This window comes from Myripristis murdjan, chromosome 8, assembly GCF_902150065.1.
Source record: "Myripristis murdjan chromosome 8, fMyrMur1.1, whole genome shotgun sequence".
NCBI lineage: Eukaryota > Metazoa > Chordata > Actinopteri > Holocentriformes > Holocentridae > Myripristis > Myripristis murdjan.
Window position 1 is genome coordinate 12,843,876 of NC_043987.1, and position 17,099 is coordinate 12,860,974.

General features: G+C 40.8%; 1 protein-coding gene across 1 annotated transcript; it reads right to left on the bottom strand.

Annotated features, from left to right (window-relative positions):
• Positions 1-2,522: 2,522 nt before the first annotated feature.
• Positions 2,523-16,469, bottom strand: rad23aa (RAD23 homolog A, nucleotide excision repair protein a). The gene is made up of 9 exons (XM_030057596.1): positions 16,189-16,469; positions 15,138-15,299; positions 14,698-14,900; positions 14,123-14,166; positions 12,226-12,353; positions 11,171-11,258; positions 8,824-8,954; positions 5,609-5,770; positions 2,523-5,466 (listed from the first exon to the last, which is right to left on the bottom strand). The coding sequence occupies exons 1-9, from the start codon at positions 16,252-16,254 to the stop codon at positions 5,353-5,355; spliced, it is 1,098 nt and encodes a 365-aa protein (XP_029913456.1). The 5' UTR covers positions 16,255-16,469; the 3' UTR covers positions 2,523-5,352.
• Positions 16,470-17,099: the final 630 nt, after the last annotated feature.

Genomic DNA, 17,099 nt, shown 5'->3' on the forward strand with positions numbered 1-17,099 from the left:
ACTGAGCCCCAGGCTGGCCTAACCCCTCCTCTCTGGCCTGCCCCCCCGCACCACAAACCTAAGAGCGCCCCTGTTGCCCCTCAGAGCAGCACCCCTCCCTCAGAGACGCACCTCCCAGAGCCCATGGTGAAATGCATGTGTTAATTACAGTTTCTTTTCCATAATAAGAAAAAACAGTTTGAAAAGAGCAACACCTTTACTTGATTGAATAAAAGGATGTTCTTGACTGTACCCTGCCTGTCTGTCATGCTTATTACTGTCATCTGTGTCGGTGGTTCCCAAAGCGGGCTTTGCGGAGCCAAAATGTCCTTGGAGAAATTCCACAGGATCCTCAGAAAAAAATGAATAACAGTTGAAGTTCAGTATTTTCTGTCTGTGGACACGAGTACAATGAGAGTGTGTATACACGTAGCTATTTTAGTTATCACTTTAATTTCTTTTAGCTGATATTTTTGAATTAACAAACACACAGGTCAGGGGAGCCTCAGAGGCCCTTGACTTCCCTCAAAATGAGGAAAAGTGAGGAAAAGTCTCATTTCACAATTTCACAAAAAAAAAAAAAAAATGTTCCAATGTGTTTTGTTTTAACCTTGCCATGTTGAATCTACACTCAGTGGCCACTTTCTTAGGTACACATGTGCAGTCTTAATACAATCCAATACATTTGTTCTGCCATAAAGTTTACTTTTCTGATCCCTATAATGCTCAGGTTTTCTTTTTGTCACAGTAATGGAGGTGTTTATTCAATTCTATGTTTGGCTTTGAGCTCATAGTTAGTGGTGCTGTTGTACTGGACTGCATTTTATTGAGGGATGTTTCTAATATTATGTCCCCCTCATGTATATAAATAGGGAGGGCAAAAAATTAGGAACACCTCTCAATATAATGTAGTCCAGTACAAGACCTCTGCAAACTAGAACCTCAATAATAAACAGAATTAAATTTACACATTCTCCACAATGTCAACAATAACTGAACATTATAAACTTTCTTAAAAGGCAGAATTTATGGCAGAGCTGTTGCACTGAGCTGCGTTAGATTGTACAGGTGGAGCTGATAAAGTGGCCACAGAGGGTATTTGTCAGTGTTCAAGTGTGATATCTAAACAATTTCATGCTTCAAATATCTTTTCACAGGGGGGTCGCTATGGGGCAGAATCATTTGAAATGGGGGTCTGTAGCTTAATGAAAGTCAACTTGGGGGTCCAGGCATGAAACCGTTTGAAAGCCCCTGCTCTAATCTACATTATATACATTTAGAACTGTGTACTGCAGTCATATCTTAACAACAAAAATCTTCCAAAGTGTGGGAACGTCTAATCTATGTGGTGCATAAGCAGCTCCTCCATCTGCTTAATCCTTTTCTGGGTCATGAGGCAGGGCAGGGAGACAACCTGGACAGGTTGCTAGACCGTCAGGCACACTTACTGCCATTACCGGCTCCAATCCACCTGGTGGGTACAAGGAAACCCATATGGCCACAGGAAGGGTCAGGGATTGAACTCAGATCCTTCTGGCTGTAATGCAACAGTGCTAAGTACTGAGATACTGCACTCACTTCATGATTCTGTGTTGATGTAATCTGACACTTTAAAGACTCAGTGACATCTGAAAGATAATCTCCATCAGTCATGTGCCCATCAAAATGATCTGTTCAGTGTTCCCTTTTAATTAGATATGTAATTATTTTTCATATCTCAAACTCAGCTTTTACAAGTTATTTCACTTGTATTTATGGTGCTCCCAAAATCTCAAAATTTCAAGTAACTGGATTTTTTTGTGTAGATGCTTTTACATGTCCATCTGTCTCTATGCATCATGAGCAACAACAGGAATAATGATACTGGTCCCAAAAAGGTGCAGACTTTTGCATAAGGTATTTCTACATCTAACCAAATATTACTTTGCTGTATAGTACCCCCTCCTTGAACAGAATAGAAAATTTGCTCAGCTGACTGAAATTAATTTTGGCCCCACTATTCACTGTTAAAACCATCAAATCTGAGCATCCAGATAAACACACACTGCAGGATTCCTGACCAAATGGGACACAGGTCTCAGGGCCGCAGATTGCCAACAGCCCCAATTCAGTGTTGGTTATTTTGTGGTCATGTATAAATTGAATCATAAAACAATGTACAGGCCCAGAGGAATAATGTATGATCTCATGGGGTTCCAGACACAGCTGTCATTTTCTCTTCAATCTCTTAAGAATTTGGAGCATTCTTCCAGTATGTGGAAACTATGTAATGGAGAAAAATACCTGGATAACAGTAGACTATGTATTATTATTTCATTTGTAGTGGATCGAAAGAAGAGGGAACAGAAAGAAATCATTGAGTACATGTTTGCCTTATCATGAACATGGTGAGGGGCTGCCCACATCAAGTTTGTACATGGTCCTATGATCTGGCCCTGTACACACTGGATTTAGACTCTGGTGTGTGATGCAGGTGAGAAAATGGGTGAGTGAGATAATGTGTACAGTGATGATGCAAATAATACACAGAGAAGTCACAGGCCTCAAAGACTGCTGATATTTAATGTAGCACAGCATAGTCTAAGATCATGTTGATGCTGTAGGACACTCAATGTCAGTAAAAACTACCTTCACACATACAGAATGAGACTGGAGACCATCAGTGAAAGCCTTCACATAAGCATTTTGTATCTCCACACTTTATGGCTGTTCATTGACCCACATTAAGCTGAGAAACCCTGTAGTCCAAACCAGAAGCATTTGTCTCTCGTCCCCGCCGCACACCTCACAACCAGACCGGAAACGTCTACATTAATATGCCTCACAAAGATCGTTGGTGGATGTGCTGCCGATAATGAGGAAGGGCTAGATTTATTTTTCCCACAATTTCTTGTCATTTGTGGTTTGGTATCTAATTGAGCATTGATATGCATAGTGTATATCTTGACACAAATTCTTTCCCCTTATCATGTGATGTCATCCACTCAACAAAAAACAACATGCTCCAAGTTAAAGATACAACACGTAGGTTAATAGTATTCTCCGAAATTTAGAATTCAGCCTAATGAAGTGGCATGGTCAGCTACGCCATGGAGGGCAGTACAATGAGCACCAGAAGATTCTGACAAGCAGGAAAGTACTTTTTATGTTTATTTAGTATAATTTTCTGATTCACAGCTTAATGAAATTTGATCTCAAATATTGTAATGTGGGAAACAACTTAACTGGTATAATTCATTTAAAACAATAGGCTTAGTTTTTTTTTTTTTTAGAGCTGTTATTTGACCGAGGTTTGGAAGATAGAGGCGTGTTTGTTCTGTAGTGGGAAAGAAGTTCAAAGTGTGACTCCAGCATTCCAGATGGATTGGTCCCTGCTGATCCAAAGTGGATTCTTGGACTGTGGTAAGAATGTCTACAACAGCTCTTTCCTTTAGCTTTTTTAAAATGTCTGAGAGCAAGGAAGAGCTACAAAGTGAATATTATGTTTTTTTCTTTTTCTTTTTTTTGTCAAGACATTCCAACACAGCCACAGGTTAGGAAATTGTGGCGGTATTAATCAGAGCAGCACCTCATTTTGAAATAGTACTGAAATACCTCCTGCTGACTTAGACCACTTTCCTCAACATGTTAACAACAGTATATGAAACCTAAGTGGCAGGAACGATATAAAAGGTGTTTACTCTAAACTCAACCTTTTGGGACCTGTATAGAACAAGCAATAATAATAAAAAAATGAATATAAAACAGATTAGGAATAAAATGTTGCCTGGTCCTGCTGACTCAATGGTCACTTGTGACACCACGTGCTGATGGCATAAACCGCACCAAGCAGTACCTCCCCTGCACAAAGATTAGTTTGCAAACGCACATTCGCACACCTACAAACACAAGTGTGCACGCAATTAAATTATTTTGGTGACTTTTTTTTTTTTTTTAACTTGCTAAACTTACTTACAAGAAAGAGTAATGCATGTCTTCCCACACACTGTGGGTCAACTTATGGGCAAACTAAGAGACATACAGTCGAGTGTGTAGGCTGCCTTGAATAAAATGGAAAAAAAGGCCTCACTATTGGTAAAGTGGGGAGGAATTTAAAGGTTTCAGTTCATCATTCAGCATATCAACTGCAGAGCTAAAATGTACCTGTTTTCACAGCCTCCAAAGTATTTTTGTCATTGCATCTAGTGATCATAAAAATTGGTCACGTGAATTTTACTGGGCAACATCACAGTTCACTGAGATTTTAATACAGCAACATGTGACAATTGGAGATTGCAATTGTTCTGAAACAATTTATAATATTTGATTCCCCAAAGCAGATGGTCATAACACAAATACATGTAACTGATTTAGAATCCTGGAAAATTATTGGTTTGTATGTTGCACAGTAAGATTATTGATAGTGTTAATGAGCACCACCTCTTAATAGCCTATGTGGACAGGCGCATTTGAGCTCTACTGGTGGTATCTGCAGTGGAACATGCTGCAGTCCGTACAGCTACCATGACAGGACAGGTGAGGGTGGTACAAAGTCAAAAAAAAAAAAAAAAACCTAGAATCGGAATCTTCTTTATCGTCAGTGTAGTTCCCATTTCTTTCCCATGGCCCGAGAAACCCCAGTAATATCATCTCAGACACAACACAAAGCGCATTAGCACGTCCATCTCTGCCCATTTCATTCTTGGACGAACATGAATGATGCATACAGAGGCAGACAGAGGTACACACGAGCGGTTACACACACTGAAAACATTTGTAGAAGTGCAGTGAGGAGAATGTGCTTCCGTGAAATCCAGCTACAGCATTAACAAGCTTAGATATGCAAATCAATTAACTTTTTTTTTTTTCAGCTTAACTGTATCGCATCCACCTGCCACAGGCGCACAGACATGTACTCGCACACTCTCTCACACACACACACACGCGCCGTCACAAACTCTTCAGCCCCATTGCTCCCCTCCCTAATGTTCCCCAAGCGCGTCTAGAATCAAATTATAGATCTTCCCTAAACAAACCCCACACATTCCATTGGAATTCACGTGGATTTCATATTTCCTCCACACTTCTCGCCCCATCCTCTCAATAACCAACCACATATCCCAAACCTGATCTTCCTGCACACAACCTCCACTTTGTGTACTGTAGCTTGTAACCCCACCCCCCACCCCCTGCCCACCCATAACCTAACCTGCCCCGTCCTCCCCTCCCCATCCCATCACTGCCCCTGCTAGCTCTCCCCTCTCCCTCCCCCCTGCTGTTGGGTTGAGCTGAGGCTGGTAGCTGTACAGTATAGTGGGGGGGTGCAGTCCTTGTGCTGAGCTGAAGAGGGGGAGGGGAGGGAGGAAGGAGCAGGAAGGCAGTAATCTCTGCTGTTCAGTCATCGTCCAAACCCTGGTTGAGGAGAAAGTTGGCTGCCAGGTTCTCGTTCTTCTCGCAGGCGAAGTAGGCCTGGATAACCAGGGCCTCGGGGAAACCCAATGCTTTTAACTGTCCAGAGGTGAGCAGAGAGAGATGGGGGGAGGAGAAAGAGAGAGATTTTAAATACTGTGGAAGGCCTGCTAATCTTAACGTTCAGTGTCATATTTCACAGCACCAAGGCCAAAAGCTTTGAATTCAACGTGTAACTCACCCTTTCAATGGCTTCCTTCTCCTGAGGTGTGACCTGGATGTAGTTGACGGGCGCTCCTTCCTCCCCTGCCGCTCCAAGCTCTCCCACCTCTGGTCCCTCTCCCCCCTCACCCACTGGCTCATTCAGCATCTGGATAAACAGCTCCTGGTGCTGGCTGATTTGCTGCAGAAAAGAAACATAATTGAGACATAAAAATACAGGGATTATGGCTATAATTAATAAAGACATCATTTGAGAGGTGGAGGCTATGCTGGGGTCAGTTTCCAGGTGCTAATGGCTCACCAAATACCCACGGTCCAGCCAGGGCTAACAGTGGTCTGAGGCAGTGTTAACGGTCATAGGCAGGGCTTACCTGGCACTGGGGGTGGAGACAGACACAGCTGATAACTACAAATGTCAGTGCAATAGCTCACTTTTGCAGCAGGAAAATAACGGAGAAAAGAAAAACAAAGAACAACCGACAGTCCTCGTCAAACGAGGACATTAGGGCCCTGCTAACTATCAGAGCAGAGGATAATGTCCAACGCCAAATTGATGCTGTTTGCCCAAATGAGGACATTATGCACTACACAGTGAGAGAGCTGGCAGTGGTGGGGATCCAACACACAGCGGGCAAGGCAGTAAAAGTGCACAACTCACAAGGTGGTGTCCAAAAGAATTAAATTCCTGTGATACAACCTGATGGTTTTTTTGTGATGACCACTGCATGTCTCGTCATCTCAGCACTGCGTTGTTTGCCTTTTTGTTTTCTACCTGTTTTTTGGAGAAGAAAGCCATTCTTTCCCAAACCAGTCGGCTACTGCAGTGTTGTATGAGATAGAGCAGCCCCCACTCACAAACCAAGTTCAGCTTTGTGTTTAGGGTGATGGGGATGTAAATAGGTGGATGTAAATGCATGCACATTCTATAGTCTGGTGTGATGGGGATACCACTGCCACTCGCAAAATCAGCATCAGCATACGCACAACCTTGTCAGGCTACATTCTGTTGTTGGTGCCAGGTATGCAGACTTTGACCACTCGCTTCCTACTTCCTACTCGCTTGCATGGGCGGGATGTGTGACGTTAACACTGAGGCATCACTTGTGGGCGGGTTATACAGCAAGACTGCGGGAATATCAGCACGACAATGGAAACACGATTGATTTTTGTTCTTGTAGCTGGAAGCCACAGACCATTAACACCATCTGCCTCAAAGACAGCCCTAGCTGTTAAGTAACAGGTCTGGATAGGGCTTAACTGAAAATTAACTGATTTGTTAGAATCAATACATTCTCATCAACTTCATGCTGCTCATGGAAACATTTAACCCTTTGATGCATGAATTATGAAAGCCTGAGTCAAGATTTTTTTCTTATGTGTTTTTACTCTTCTTAGGGCATGAACACTTTTGTGAGTCTCCATACTTCTTTAAGGATGCAGGACTGGTATTACCATGTCATGATACTAGTATTAATATGTTTTCAGCAACAAGAACTGACAGTCTCTGCATAAACCTCAATGGGGGGGAGCAGCAGAGAGCATTCTAACAGCTGATATGCAATTCCACCATAGAAACCATTACATTTAGGAGAAAATGACTTTTAAACAGCTGTCCACTGTAGTGACCGCCATGCACCAAAGGGTTAAAAACTGTCCTTAGTGGGAACAAATCTTTCCAAGTAAAGCCTGTGTATGGGAAACACTTTCTATCAAGCAACTTTTGATTGGATTGATTGATTTTTAATAATCTAGTCAGACTGCAGTTTCAAATGGGGGGGCACACCACTTTGTTTGCTAATGTTACGGATGTGGTTGAGGAGGGATAAAACCCCTCTGGTTCATTCCATGAGGAATAACCCACAGAATTAATGGAACACTTTTGAATGCCTGTCTTGAATGTAATGTTTTCATGTCTAATGTATACATAAACATGAATAATAGAGCAAAATGCTCTCATATTTGGGGTTATGATGGGGTAAAAGAGTTACACCAGAAGGCGGGCTGTGCTGCCCTTCCAAACTGCATGATCTGTCTTTGTTAGGCCCTCAAGAGAAGCATTTAGTTTGTATTTTGACAAACAGTAATAGTTAATTCATGTTTCTATAAATAATTTATGAGTATATTATGAGGACAAGATACACATTCCTTTATTAGAAAAATTATCCCAGCTTTTTTAGGCATGATCTTTGAGACCATCATGTAGGACAGACCTTTAGTTTTCAGGAAACTCTGGTGGTAGTGTAAAAAAGTGACATAAATATATGCATAAAATAAATTCTCTTTAATGTATTGTTAGAGGCAAATGTTTTAAAAGATCGTGATATTGCTCTTAAGTCATATCGTCAAGGGGTGAGTGCACAAAAATCTGACTTGCTCACATCATTAAAACCAACTCACCAGTTCAATTAAAAAACAGATATGCCAGGTAAGTGGTCAAGCTCACATCGTGGCTGAAGCTCTACATAGTCTAGACACAGTTTAGTCATGATGCATATAACAGCAATGTAGAGAGAGACAGCAGTAAAAAGGAGGAGACAGATTTAAATGAATAAAGGTCCCAGTGAATGTGTAACTGTCATTTTCTGGCCAAGTGTGGACATATAGCAATGTGATCTTATGAAATCCCTTCTGTGGAATTTGATCTCGGTGTAACTGAGATTTTGGAGTTTTGGAGGAGTTGAGGACTGAAGTCAAAAGCCTTGTTCATAAAGATTGAACCAAGCCACTGAATAAAGTTTCAGATGGAAGAATAACTGCTGTCACAAGATTAAAATACTGGATGAGGGTGGGAAATTTCCACTCATCACCAGCCAGGTGCTGGTAAATTCCTGTTATTACTGACAAGTTTGTCCTTTTAACTTCTAACTGACCATTTACTGAGGGTTCGTTTCTCTTTTAAAAATCTAGCTGGCTGGTATAAAGTGAAAGTGACGGCTAAATTATGAGACTTACCAGCTACCGTAAACTGTAGCTGGAGGGAAAAAATGGTTCCGGCATTATGCCTGTTTATTCAGCAATTACATTCACACTGAAATGGCACCTTGAGAGCATCTTGCTTCCATAATCAGATGTTTTAATATTTTTGGCATTTATTGTTAAATAAGTGCATATTATAGTATGGAAAATTAGCTAACAAGGTGACAAAATAGTTTTCCATCCAGTTTTGAGCTTAAACACCTGTGCAGTATGATGAGATGTAATTAAATGTGTCAGTAAGGGTTGTGAGTATGTTACCTGTAGAAGCTGGGGGTTCTCCCTGCCCAGCTGCTGCAGCAGGGCTGGTAGCAGCGCAGGATTCTGCTGGATAGCATGTCTCATACGCACAAACTGGGCCTGGGTCCGCAGGAACGCCAATGGGTTCTCTCCTGCCAACACACAAAATTAACACCCATCAGCGAGAGAGCAAGCAAAATAAAAGCTATTACAGATAGATAGAGAAAACAGTCCAACTGTTTTTGAGGGGGCCAATAACGATACCCGAGAGTAAAAAATACTTCCAATACACTTCCAGAGATATGTAGTGAAGGCTTGCAATAGCCACAAAATGCCTTTCACTCACTGGTGCCTGGCTAACTCAACACGACTGAAAATGCGAAGGCATTGTCGGTTATGAGACAAATACAGTTTTCAAAGAATATGTGTTCTTATAAATTTGCAACCACACTGTGGTAGATATATGGAGACGTGAGCATGGTACAAACTCACATCAGTCAGTCAGATGCACTCAGCCAACTGTTTCCAAAGAGCAGGATGAGTGCACAAACTAATGTGATGACACTGAGGCTGAGATATTCATTTTCAATATTCAATAAGCACTTGAGGCAAGTGAGTTTACCTTTTCTATCCGAAATTATGTCAAAGCTCTTGCCTTCAGGCTACCCATGTACTGGCAATGTTCAGCACCACTTGTTTGTATGAACAGATGTTCTCCATGATGATCACAAATCATCCCTTGGGTGCTAACAGAGAAAATCCCTTTCCCCAGTCCCCAGTGACAGAGGCCACAGGCCAGGACTTTACTGCACACACTGATGAAAAAAAAAGGTGCAAAATGTTTTATGGGACAAAATAGATCACACAACTTATACAGGCCAATGGATAAATACTGGGCAGTGAACTTTTGCTCATATTCAGGCTACTAAGGCAGGGAATACAACTAGTTGTTTGGGTCCTATGGAAACATGGTTTATAAAATCATTACTTTCCTTGACTAAACGCTACAACAAACCAGTGATGTTTCCAGTCTAGGTCTATGAAGCAGCAGCTGACTGCAGGGTATTTGTGATTACCTTTGGTTTTTATCTAAAAGCCTGAATTAATCATTCATTATTAAAGTATTGAGAGCATCAGTTACAAAAAAAAAAAAAAAATTAAAAATTTTTAAATTTTGGTTTGCTAAATACCTTGCCAGCCTCACAGCCATTAGTTTATCATCATGATTAGTTTTGCTTTATTCAATAAAACAATTACATACAAATTTGACGCTTGACTCAATTCTAATTTCTCAATATTAAGCTCACCATTGTGCCACCTGTTACATCTGCATGTTTGTAATGTGTTCTGCATTTTTCTCTGTGGGGTATTCCTTGTTCTTTAATTCTATTTTAATCACAACCTGCTGTGTTCTGATGCCTTTTGCTGGTTGCCAAGCCATCATGGTAAATATTTGCTCTTAACTGGCCAGCCTAAATGTTGCACAATAAGGACTGCCCAATGGTCTAGTGCAAGGAGTTTGTCAGACCAGATGACTGGTCAGTCACTGGCCTGCCTGGGTCTTATCGTGTCTCACCTCATGATAAGGCTGTTTACTTTGCCACTCCCTCCCACTAGCCCACTCTCTTCTCTGATGTGATTTTGCAGACCACTCAAACTGGATGTCACTTTAGAGTTAGTCAGGTATCCAGCAACTCAGAGAGATCTGTGCAAGGTGCACTTACAGCGGAAATTATAAAGTGGAATGAGCAGAATCAGCAGTTTCCTGGGGTTGAAAATGATGAAACAATCCCATAAACTTTGTATTGGTTGTCAGCAATTTCTGAGTAAGGCAGATCGAGCTGGCTTGTTCTTAAAAACAACAATAATTACCAAAACAACAACAGCTGGCAGCACCCAGCCAGTGTGTTGGCAAAGCAGGCTCTTGTAGACATTTTTTTTCCTTTCTCTCTTTTTTTTTTTTTATTAACAGAATTTAACAGAACTGTTAAAATCAAATTTCAAATTTGTTGACTATGAATCTATTATTTACTATGTTTTTTTTTAGTCATTTACTAGAAACAGTTGATTTTATACATTTTATAGTAATAAAGTACTATGTAAAAGAGGAAGGAAAAATTATGTCCCACTACTGAAAAGGGAAAAAGAAAATCTTACAGAATGCAGCATACTGGTAAAATAAGTTAAGGTAAAGTGAATAATTGATCCTGCCTAATATATGGTTAGATATAATCATGTTACTTAAACAAACTTATATTTAAAATGATCTCTAAACATAAAGCTGACTGTATTATATCAGGTTAATGGTAATTCTGTTAACTCGTTTAGCCATTTAATGCTAAATGGGTTAATGAGCTGCATGCCTCACCCTCTGCTAGAGATGGGGCATCTGTGCGTCCAGAGGCAGGAGGCTGCACTGGGGGATTAGTCTCCTGGACTGGGCTACTGGGGATACCCTGGAAACAAAACAATACAGCTGTCAGTCACTCACACACAAAGCACACTTACTGCATGCTGCCAGAGAACACGGACAAACTAAAGGCCTGGAATTGAAATGGGAATTGATTTAATTTAGAGTGCATTTATTTATACAAAAGGAACATTTAATTAAGGAATGCTGCAAACACTATCCATTATAAAGTGCATTTGGAAGAAGCCTGACAACAAGAGTCATTGGACATCATTTATCAAGTTAGTGTAAAATCAAATCTGATCCTAAAGTGGATGTATCCTCGTTTCACCACAAATGGTAGTGCTTATGTTTGTCGTTACCCTAAGATCAATCTCACATCTGTTCAGGAAATATTACAGTCATGCACTGTGCATGCAAAAACTGGAATAACACAATACTCGAGAGTTTTCTTTGTGACAATAACGGCATATTAATTTTTCTTGCCACACATTTTGGAAGTTTTGAAATTTTACATTCTTTACTTATTGGGTTTTTATTTGACATCTAAAGCATGAATGAATAGTCTACTGTAAGTCTCAAATACACACCAGTACATAGTACAGAGTATGACTGGTTGACTTGACACTGTCCACTTCACTGCACATAGACCAATGTCTGTGGTGAAGCCTGGTAACCAGTACAGGTCTCCTGCTCTTCAAGGACCTTAATTCTGCACCAAGGCTTCCTTTATATTGGCCAAGAGTTGCCAAATGTACACAATCATGGGTGTGTCATATTCAAACAGTCATTTGTCTGCACACAGCACTCAATCAATGGCTGCATCTGATTTATGAACCAACAAAGTAATTTTCGCACATTCTGGTGGTGTAGGTAAGTTAAATGAATCATACGTGGCCAGTGCTTCAGACTAATTTCCACAGTAGATTCATGCCACAATGGCAAAAGGAAAAAGTATAATTTGATTTTGTACATGTGCGTGTGCATGTGTGTGTGTGTTAAGTGGCTCTTACAGTGAGGAGGTACTCCACAGCTCTGTGGGGGTTGTTGAAGCTGGCCCGTAGAGCAGCTACCACTCTCTCCCTCTCATAGCCCATAGACATAATCTCTGTCAGCATGGCCTCATACTCTGCTCCAGTCACTGCAAAAACGCGCACAGATGTAGTCATAAACTACACATTTCACCTTTAATAAACAACTTGTATAACTTTTCTGTTAAGCTTGGGCAGCATCAAGGTATTACAGAGTACCAGGGTGTTTAGAAATTCCAAAGGCATAATTTTCAATACCACAGTTACCAGTTTTTGACGCATAATTTTCAATACCACCAAAATACAGACGCTCCACTTTCTATTGAACTGATATGGAGATGCTGTATTGAGGTGATGTACTGTAGTGCACAGCACGCACCGCCAGAGGTCAGTCTTTACTGGTGGAACAGACTGCTGAGCTGAGAAAGATGGCGGCTGCGAGTGGTGGGGATAAGGTTATAGTGAAAAAGAGAAAAATGCCTCTGCCAATGTTTGGGAGTATTTTGGATTTAGTCACAATGATAAAGGTGAGCCAGCCAACATGGACAAAGCTGTGTGCACTATTTCCCTAAAGAAAGAATAGGCATATGATTTTATTCAACTGGCAGTCTGCCGCCACCACCTACACATTGTCTCCGTTCACCCCACTGATGTGTCGGTATCTACCGCGATAACAAGTGTCACCATGTCCTCCAGCAACGTATGCTGAGTCTATGGAAGAAGGGCGCTTATTTCCTATCTATTCATCATTCTATGGAGCTCAAGTATTTAAACCCAGCAAGACTTGTGTAAGTGGGCAACTGCATATTAGATACAAAGCACTGTAAGCTAGACCATGTTGTACATGCTGCAATGACTTCAGTCACTTGCAGCTCAGTTTTTTGTTTGTTTGTTTATTTAAAAAACACAAATAACAAATACAAATACCAAGCCTATCTTCTGTGTCCATATACTTTTATGAAAGTTTTCAGTGTCTGATTGTTATGTCTTAAGTTTTATTTTGGATTGATTATCTTTGGACATATATCAACAGTAAATTTGTTGTGTTGCCAAAGCGTAGTAACAACTGCAACATTCCTGTTTCTTAAACCTGTCTTTATTTTCAAACTTCTAAATGACTTTCCCAAACCATTTGACACGCAACATCTTTCATAAATTTTACAGACTGGGAAAACTGCAAATCTCACATTTCTGTCTTTTTCAGGTTTTGCGCGACTTTGGAAACACCATTAAGCCTTAGGGAACCACTGAAGGATATATTTGTATGCACAGATCAGAAAATGACAAGCAGATATATGCTGGAGAAACAAACACAGCAGAGCTTAATTCAAAATTTGAGTCAAGCACGAACATGTGATATGGGCCAAAATAGCAGCATGCCAACTATTTTAGCAGATGCTTTTATCCCATATGATCTACTGAACATTAAGAGCCTACTCTAAGAATGGGTGGACCGAGTGGGAATCCCCACTGCACACTGTGGCACCGCAATAAGGCAGTGCTCGCTTTTGTCACTGCCTAAATATAGGTGCAATATGTGTTGAACTGCAGCCTGTAAAGTCCCTGGCGCACACCATTACCCTTCTGGCATTGCAAATACTACCAAAAGAATTTAAAGAAGAAATGCACTCCAACGGTACGACTATACTACTCTCTAAGGGCTGGAACAGGCCCACTCTAAAGATCCATTTTCTGAAGCTGTATAATTTTACAACCAAAAAACAGTAGGCATACAGTGAACACAGCAATATACCCAGACCACTGCTCTGAGACATTGGAATTACACAGGCTCTCAGTGCTTTTGCAACTCAAGATCTGAGAGAGCTTGCAAGATCTGGACAGTTTCCCTAAGTCAGGCACAGATCCATCCATCACTTACCCAGTGCTGAAGAGGCATCCACCCCCTGACTCCCGCCACTGGAGCTACAAGGTTGAAACAACAACTCAAGGTTAGCAGATGACGTAATAACATGTACCATCTTTATCATTGGACATAGCATATCAAACAACCTACAGAACACTATGTGATTCCAAGTTTAATAAATTAGGTGAGAAGCAGTAAAGCTGTGACTGAATTCAAAGATAAATCAACCTGCCATCTAGACTATGTAGTTTATTATTAAGCACATTATAGATTATGAATTGGCCGCAATAAAAATATTAAGATAATAAAAGGAAATGGCTGCACTATTACCTGCTTGAACCCTAGCCTTGGATGCTAGATGTCCCATATATATCACACAAAAACTTAATTAATTAACTAATTTCCTTGGATGTTCTACTGTCCCTTTTGGTTTGAAAAGTAAAATGTCAAAATGGAGCACCCTGGTGCCCCAGTTGGCTGAGGTTCATATAACCATAACAGTCTGGGTTTGAATCCATCCACACACACACATACTGTCCATCAAAATGGGATAAACGTGAAAATATCTTAGACATAACACCAGCTTCTACCTGGCTGGTTGTTGTGGTTCTGTGTCTGTAGCACTGGGCTCCTCTTTGGCCTCCTCAGGGGGAGTGGGGGCTGCTGCTGGGGTAGGGGCTGTGGCTGGGGTTGGGGTTGAGGCTGGGGCAGCTGTTGACGTGGAGCCAGAGTCTTGGGTTGAGGGCTTGGGTGTTTCCGAGGGTGGAGGCGAGGCAGCAGCTGCGGACTTAACCTTTGACAAGTTTAAAAGAAGGCATTATTAGACTACCTACTAAACATGGTCTGTAGGGCAATAAAATCAGGAAAAAAAAAATCAAGATTACAGTCAAGAATTATTATACACTAATGGGAAGAATTCAAGTTCATCCACTGTTGTAGGTTAGTTACTCTTGGTGTGAGATGCCCAAAACCAGAACTAAGCCAGTCTATAAAACCCAATGCCAGTTATAAGCACCACAATAAATCTCACCTTGGACACCATCACTACAACAAAATTCTTCTCATCAATTTTATAGTCTTTGATTGGTGTGTCATCTTGCAGGATCTTCCCAGCGTATATCAGCTTCTGCCCAGACACCGGGAAGTTATCTTTTCCTCTTTCTGCTTCTATCTTCTCCTTCAAAGCCTTCACCTGATAAGGAAAAAAGTCACACATTGTAACCACTTGGGAGCACATCATAAACATGAGCATAAACATTCCTGCCCTGTATGAGAGCAGTATTACATTGTACAACACTGTACATTCAGTAACTGACTGAAAAATCGCAAGACCTTGATATCCTGTTAGTAGACAGATTAGAAATGACAGCATGGGTAGAGCATTACCAGTGAAATGTCATATCAGGTAGGGAAATAGATTAACAAGTCTTCATGCACTTACTCAGGGATTATAATGTTGTTTACTGTGAAAAACTAAAAGTTGCACTCAACTGTATAGTACCCAATATGAGAACCAATGAAATATGTCAGAAACAATTTATTCTAGGTAAACTATCTACCTTAACTAAGGTTACGTAGGTAATTACGTTAACACCCACTCGTTTAAATAATACAGTTATAGTTAGCATTATCTAACGGCAGTTTGAAGTGTCACATTAGCATTAGCTATAGTAATCAAGGGCTAATGTAAGGTACTACCTTTAGTTCAAACTGGAAACAGGGAAATCAAGACATTTTCATAAGCAGTTACCTGCAAAGTAATGGCAACATACAGTTGGCATGTTGCATCCGTTAGCTAGCATGCGTGAGCATTTTATTAGCGGGCGGTCGCGCTAACTGGCTAACGCTAGCTAGCTAGCAAGTTAGCGCTGTTAGCAAACCGTTTACATGTGCGTTGTCAAATCAGTAGCTACCATCATTAACTACAACCTCCTGTATCAAAACTACATAAACGGATCTTTACTCGACGATATCAAGTAAAGTTATGGGGCCCAAAAGGTAAGAAAGGGAGCAAAATGCGGTTAACGGTTGGTTACTGTTAGTGTTAGCTAAAGTTAGCAAGTTAGCTAGCAGCCACTCACCGTTTGGTCGGGGTCTATCTCAATTTGAATAGTCTGCTGTTGCAGTGTTTTAAGCGTGATCTGCATGGTAGCGGTGGTTGACGCTATTTCAGATGTGCTTTAAATACAGTACGAGTAGCCCGTAAATTAATTTGTTATTTAAGTTTGAGTTTTAAGTAATATAGTAAGTATCCGCGAAATGTGTGTATCCATGAGCACTCAGCAAATCGCCATCTTTGGTGACAAGTTGGTGGTGCAGTGAAAAGGGCTCCGCTGGAGGGAACGGGACTCCGTGCAGTACGCATTAACAGAGGCTGCAGCTGCTTCTTCTGCTGCTCAACTCCTTAGCAGACCAGACGCAGAACTAGTGTACTGCTGCCCTCTACAGGTCCGGAGGTCGCCATCTTCACTTTCTATCTTGTACTCTGAGATATAGCTAGTGTCACAATAAGTAAAATGAATAAATGAATGAATGAATTAGTTACATAATATTTGGTCCTGTTGTTCTTAGTTGGTGTTAGTCCATAAGTTCAATGTTGTTTCTCCAAGTTCCGAAAGATGCTTTTGCTTTCTTTCTTTCTTAAATGGGGTTAGGAGGTCATGTTTCAAAGCCACTGGCTCCCCAGATCTCCATTTTCAAACTGAATGCTTTTTGATCAGATTCTCCCCCTCATTCTCCCTTTTCCTTATTATTTTCTTTTTTCATGTCCCTATATTAATGTTAGTTATTATTCAATGTATGTTTGTATTATATTCTGCACATAATCTTGTGGGTGAAGGTCTGATGGGTGGAAGGGGTTTGGTGGAGATAGAGATGGGGTTAAGGTTGGGAACAATGTAATGGGAATAGGGAAATGTGGGAAGTGGGTGGCTGGGCAATCAGGGTTAAAATGTACAAACTGTCTTATGTTTGATGAGTTTACTTTTCTGTT

What these genes read in the sequence shown, in the direction of transcription:
- rad23aa (XM_030057596.1), bottom strand. Translation starts at nt 16,254, where the DNA reads ATGCAGATCACGCTTAAAACACTGCAACAGCAGACTATTCAAATTGAG. An exon ending in GAACCACAACAACCAGCCAG is followed by an intron (nt 14,167 to 14,697) that starts GTAGAAGCTGGT and finishes TCAACCTTGTAG; the next exon opens with CTCCAGTGGCGGGAGTCAGG. An exon ending in AGAAGGAAGCCATTGAAAGG is followed by an intron (nt 5,467 to 5,608) that starts GTGAGTTACACG and finishes ACCTCTGGACAG; the next exon opens with TTAAAAGCATTGGGTTTCCC.